Source organism: Myotis davidii, unplaced genomic scaffold, assembly GCF_000327345.1.
Source record: "Myotis davidii unplaced genomic scaffold, ASM32734v1 scaffold235, whole genome shotgun sequence".
Classification (NCBI taxonomy): domain Eukaryota; kingdom Metazoa; phylum Chordata; class Mammalia; order Chiroptera; family Vespertilionidae; genus Myotis; species Myotis davidii.
In genome coordinates, this window is record NW_006287462.1 from 3,290,006 (window position 1) to 3,296,398 (window position 6,393).

The following is a 6,393-nucleotide window of genomic DNA, read 5'->3' on the forward strand; positions in this document are numbered from 1 at the left end:
TGAACCTACTTAATCTTTATTATACTGGCCATAAACATGTTGCAAATGATAATTTTATAGTGCCATTCATTTTGTGTGCGGGTAATACAAATTACTGGGTCACCCACTATTGGCCTGTAGTAATTCTCTTTCTTTTTTCTCTTTTTTTTTTATTATTCCATGTCTGCTTTATTTATCTCTCCTTCTATGGTATAAGTAATTCTCTTTCACAATAAAGTTCCACTTTTTTCCTTCATGGTCCCTACATACTCACCCACATTAACTACAAAAAGCATTTCAGCCAGTGCTGAAATGTGACTTTGTGGATGACCCACATAGTCTCACGCAAGCTTCTATATTAGTGATGGCGAACCTATGACGCACGTGTCAGAAGTGACACGCGAACTCATTTTTTTTGGTTGATTTTTCTTTGGTAAATGGCATTTAAATAAATATATAAAATAAATATCAAAAATATAAGTCTTCATTTTACTATGGTTGCATATATCAAAAAATTTCTCTATGTGACACGGCACCAGAGTTAAGTTAGGGTTTTTCAAAATGCTGACACGCCGAGCTCAAAAGGTTCACCATCACTGTTCTATATGCTTGTAGAGGAAAGGCCTCACCTCAGTGTCCAGTGTTGAAGAGCATGGAGAGTTTTTGTCTGTGAGGAACCAGCAGAGGTAAACTCCCCCAGTTCGCCATTGCCACCGGGGTGCTAGAAAGTGCATCCATTGGAGTTTGAGCCCTGACGCTGCTAGAACCTGTCTGTGGGTCGGTGATTTAAACTCTCATAGCTTCAATGTTCTCATCAGGAAAAAAGAGTGAGGTTCTTATGAAAGAAAGTAAGTGATGTGTGTGAAAAAACTGTGCATATTGGAGGCATTTACTGAGTTTCTTACAGTTTCATTGGTTCCCCTTCTCCTAAGGCAGTGGTTCTCAACCTTCCTAATGCCGTGACCCTTTAATACAATTTCTCATGTTGTGGTGACCCCAACCATAAAATTATTTTCGTTGCTACTTCAAAACTATAATTTTTCTACTGTTATGAATCGTAATGTAAATATCTGATATGCAGGATGTATTTTCATTGTTACAAACTGAACATAATTAAAGCATAGTGATTAATCACAAAAACAATATGTAATTATATATGTGTTTTCCGATGATCTTGGGCGACCCCTGTGAAAGGGTCGTTCAACCCCCAAAGGGGTCGTGACCCACAGGATGAGAACCGCTGTCCTAAGGCAACCAGAATCTCCTTATCTGTGGTGTCGGCTCTGTGAAGGCAGCGACCGTGCTGTAGTACGTGCCACTCTGTTGTCAACACTTAACAATGCCCGGTGTGTAGTCGGTGTTCAATGGATGAAGAATTTCAGGTTTAAAAGTTTCAGCATGTTTTATGGACATAGAAGGGGGAGATGAAATGACCCCCCTAAGGGACCCACACAGCATGAATAAGTGGAGCTTGAACCCCAGAAACCTGGGTTGTGGAGATGTATTGGCTGTCCAGCATGTGGATAGCTCACGGGGACTCTCAGGTATGCAGGAAGCCAGAAGGGCAGATATTCCCACTCTCGGCCTCCTGGCCTACCCTCCATCAATCAGCTACTCCACCTTGGGGCTGGCAATCCTGGCAGAGATGCAAAACTGCCAGGCGGTATAAGGCTAGCTTTGGCAGCTCAGAGGGAATGTCCACTGGTGGGGACATCAGCAGAGGTATTCTCACCAAACCATTCCTGCGGTATGAGTTTGGATGCATTTTTAGCTGTCTGGCCTCTCTTGACTCCTCTTTATTTTCCAATCTCAGATTCCCTAACCTCCCGGCTGCTTCTGTGGATTCCATATTGGTTTTCCATTCAATTTCCTTTCTGCCAAGTCAGCCAAGTTGGTGTCTATTGTTTGCATCCAGTGATCTGGGTCCTAGACTATGGCCTCTGCCCCTGGCCTTGGTTTCCCAACGGGATCTACTCATTAAGCATGTGTCTAGGGATATATTCCAAAGCTGTTTTTGTGTTAATTCTCAAAATGTCTTCTTCAAATGGCCAGTGTTTTCGCGATTCTTTCATGTCCTTAGCAATTCTATAAAGTGTGTTACACATTCTTTAATGAAGTAGAATTATGCTGCCTCTGATCACTCTTTGTCTCTTGGTTTCACCTTTCCCAGTGCCCAAGCTTCATTTCTTGTTCATCTGCTCTTTTAACTCTAGACACATTCCCCCTTAGCGTTTGTGTGATTTAATAAGTTTTTATTGTCCATGAACGACATGCCAGATATGATGCTAGGGACAAGGACCCAACGGTGAATAAAATAAGAATCATCTGTGTGAAGATAATAGTCGAAAGAATAAAATGTAAAATAGATTAATGCCAGGAGAGGCAACATATGCCACCGTGCTTCTCAAAGCGAGGACGAAAATACAAGGGACATATGAAAGCCTGGGACTTGATTCTGTGCGACATCTTTTCTACAGCAAAGCAACTCATTTATCCCAGCAGAGTTTGCTGGGCCCCACTGCGCGCCAGGCACTGTGTGGGGCCAGGGTCTGGGTAAGCTCTCCTGGTTCTCCTTGTCTTTCTGGGGGTATGAGCCTATCTATACTCCGTGTGCACATGTGTAACAATACTTACTCATGAATAACTGAGAGACACTGCAGGATGTCCAGCCGCAGTGGACAGCAAGAGGCTCTGCTGAAGTGACTGCAGTCACTGCTCTCTTTGAACTACATTTTTTTAAAGCTCGTGTTACTGCCTCTCCAGAGAACCAGGCCGGCACATTTTTTTTCCTACTGCTGCCTATAATCCATCATTCCAAAGAGAGGCCTTAAAAACAGCGCTCGAGGGAGACATGATTTCCTTTCCATTTCTCTCTCAGAAAGAGCAGCTTAGAATGGGAGGAGGAAAAATTGCATTTAGGTTAAAGGAATATAAATAACAGGAAAGAATCTGCTTCTCCCTTTTCAGAAGCTAAGCCGCAAAAGGACTCTTCATTTTAAAACAGGCCACCATCCCTTGGCCTGCTCTAAATGTTAATATTATATACCCGGTAATAAAGCCAGAGGATTTTTAGTGAGAGCTGTTAAAGGGAAAGGGTGGCTGAGGCAGGTTTCTCTGGTGAATGAAAATCACAGGCTCATAAACACAGCATGTGGTTAGTTCTGTGGTTAGCCAGAACTCTAAACGTGTGATTCTCCCCATTGTCTGTGTTGACAGGACAACTATTGACTTTTCTTGGTTGCAGTGCTCAAAATTTCAACTTGAAAAGAGAAAGGATTGGGAGTCCCTAAGCCTAGAGCAAGCAAAAGCCCTATAGAGCCAGGCTAAAACATTCCTAGTGTATGGATGTCAGGTGTGTGTGCTGGATTAGAGGGGACACGAGGGGAAATGTCATTTTCTCTCTTTAAAAGTTAATTTTGTCTTTAGAAACAGCCCTGTGACTTTTATTTTATTAACCAAACAAAATTGTTACTGACCACCCAAAATTTCCATCAGCTTCCCCCACTGTTAGCTAGTATCCAGTGACTATTTAGCTAATGCTTATTTTTAGCCATCTATCTACACTAATAAAAGAGAAAGATTCAAATTGACTGTACCTTTGCGACGCCCACCAGCCAATCAGGAGGGAGTATGCAAATTAACCAAAGATGACGTGTTACTTTACATACACAGGTTCTGAGTGGCCACTCCGGGCCTCTGGGCAGTGTGGGAAGGCGGAAAGGTGGCTCTGGGCCTGAACAAAGGTAGAAAGGCGGCTCTGGGCTGGAGCGAAGGCGGTGCCGGCAGCCAGGGGAAGGAAGGCCCATTCTTGCATGAATCTTCGTGCATCAGGCCTCTAGTATATATATAAAAGGCTAAGCAACCAGCTGACCAGCCAACTGGCCAACCAGCAGGTAGCTATGATGAGCACTTACCACCAGGGGGCAGACGCTCTTGGAGCCAAGAGACAGCAACTTTGCAGAGTGCCCTCTTGCACTCTGGGACCCCTCGGGGGATGTCGGACTGCCAGTTTCAGCCAGATCCCCACAGGCCAGGCTGAGGGACCCCACCTGCCAAAGGGACCCCCTCACTCTGCAGATGCAGTTTGAGCCCCGACACGCCACCCCATGTGCGGCTGGCCAGGGAGGGACCATAGGAAATTGGCTCCAGGGCATATCCAGCGCATCTCACCCAGTCCCTCCCCACTGGCCATCTTCTAATTAATTTCCTTTCAATGTGCACGAATCCATGCACTGGGCCTCTAGTAGATTAATAATTTTACTCTTAATGCTGAGATTAGAAAATATGTATATATTTTTAAAGTGAGCTCTTTGGGCCCAGCTGACATGGCTCAGTGGTTGAGCATCGAATTATGAACCAGGAGGTCATGGTTTGATTCCCGGTCAGGGCACATGCTCAGGTTGCGAGCTCGATCTCCAGTGTGTGGATGTGCAGGAGGCAGCCGGTCAGTGATTCTCTCTCATCGTTGATGATTCTACCTCTCTCTCCCTCTCCCTTCCTCTCTGAAATCAGTAAAATAATTAATTAATTAAAATGAAAGTGAGCTCTTTAGGTGCACCCAATCCAATTTTTCCTCCAGCCAGAGGGCGGAGTACCTGCTAACTTAAATAGCTAAGACAAGCTCAGGAGCATAGTCCCCGGTGAAATGCTGTGCAAATCTCCACGTGGCTACAGATGCAGCTGCAGTCCCCCACTTTTTTGCAGGCCCAGGATTTGTTCAATTTCCTGTCAGTTTTGAAAATGGTTTACACACCAGACAGTTTCCTTATGTAACTTCTCACAAAGCACGAAGAAGTCTGCTCACTGGCTGTGCACGAGGAGATAAAGTTATATAACGCATAATTCTGTGGTTTTCAGCGACGCAAGTATATTATTTCTCCCTGACGAAGAAGAGGCCTTTGCCCCTGTCATAGTCTGTCGCTTTCTTTTTAATATGACTTGACAGCTTGAATTCAGAAGGAAGCTTCCCAATTTGAAGAAGGGGCTGGAACTCCAGTGTCTGTGCTAACAGCCCCCTTGCTGCTCTAATGAGGATTCCCTTACTCCATTTCTATTTCTCGGGAGAGGACAGGGTTCTTTTTAATTGGGGCTATTAGAAGCTCTCTGCACAATGACACCCTCCGCTACATAAAGGCTCCAGCAAGAGCCAGGCCCACTCTGCAATTACTTCTTGCAGTTCTGAGAAATAATGGTATCTTGTCTCATTTAAAAATAAATCTGAGACGTATTCCTGATTGCTTTTTCTCCTCTGCCTACCCACATGAATTTCTTCTTGCCAACTGAGCAAACTTGCCGTTATTTAAGGAGGTGGTTTTGATTGTGACTGTCCCCTGATAATAAGACATATTAAACTAGATATCATGTGCCCATGGTTCCTTTCTTCCAGATACAAGGCTAATTTAAACGAGCTCAGATCTCGTGATCTTGAGTTAATATTGAAAGGGGGAAGTTTTGGAATTTGCTGAGCAGTGTTCTGTTTGCACGTCACAGAGCTCACCTGAAATTACCCGCATTTCCAATGTTCGGAGTTTCTCAGAATCACTTCTTAAGAGAACAGATGAAGGTTTGTATTTATGACCTATTCCAAGAAAAGAAATGAAATATTTAGATGGTAACCAGGCACATTCTTAAAATATATTCCCCATGTTGAGTCCAAGGATTACCAAGGAAATGGGCCATTCACAACAGGGCCTGGAATGGCAAGACATAAAGAGCTTTTCCTTAAGTTGTTTTTCATGAACAAATACAAGTTCTTTCTAAAACCAGTGGCTTCTCTACTGCCATAAATGCCATATGCCATCTTCCTAATGAAAAGCCCAGCTCTTGTGTACAGAATGTTTTCTTATTTATGTTATTATATATACATAGATATCATGTACAGAATATTTTATTATTTGATGTTTAATATCCTAAATGATGTGACTTTTTATTACTGTATATGCTTGGATTTATAAAGCAAGACTTTGAAAGCTATTAAGCCTGTCATGTGGCTCAATGTTCATAAGAACTCAATGTCAATCCCCACTATTTGTCTCTTTCTAGACCCATTTTCTTTCTGGTTTCTATCTCTCTTTCTTAGTATGTTACTATATGGAAAAAATAGGTTTAAAAAACTCAAAACTAAGCACTATTTGCAATAATATACATTTATTTAAAATAACATAATTTCAAAACTAGAAAGACCCTGAGTCTTAATGCTGACATTTTATTAGTTGTATAACTCTGGACAGAATACTTAACCTCCCTGAAGCTCAGGGTTGTTGTTGTTGTTTTAATAAAAATAATAGCACATACCCTGTTTTCATGCTTTGAGAACCTATTGAAAATCTTGTGAAAATGCTATTCTACAAATATACAATATTATGATCATTAACCAATGCATTAGGGGGGGTATTATATATAAGGTAATGACAA

The 6,393-nt window shown here is 42.5% G+C and overlaps 1 protein-coding gene across 1 annotated transcript in view; it reads right to left on the minus strand.

Moving 5' to 3' along the window:
• TMEM156 (transmembrane protein 156) overlaps window positions 1-6,393 on the minus strand; it is a 32,408-nt gene that overhangs the window by 9,028 nt on the left and 16,987 nt on the right. The window contains exon 5 of the mRNA XM_006759339.2: window positions 5,477-5,557. Within this exon, the coding sequence (XP_006759402.1) occupies window positions 5,477-5,557 (81 nt within the window). The remainder of the gene's footprint in view (window positions 1-5,476; window positions 5,558-6,393) is intronic.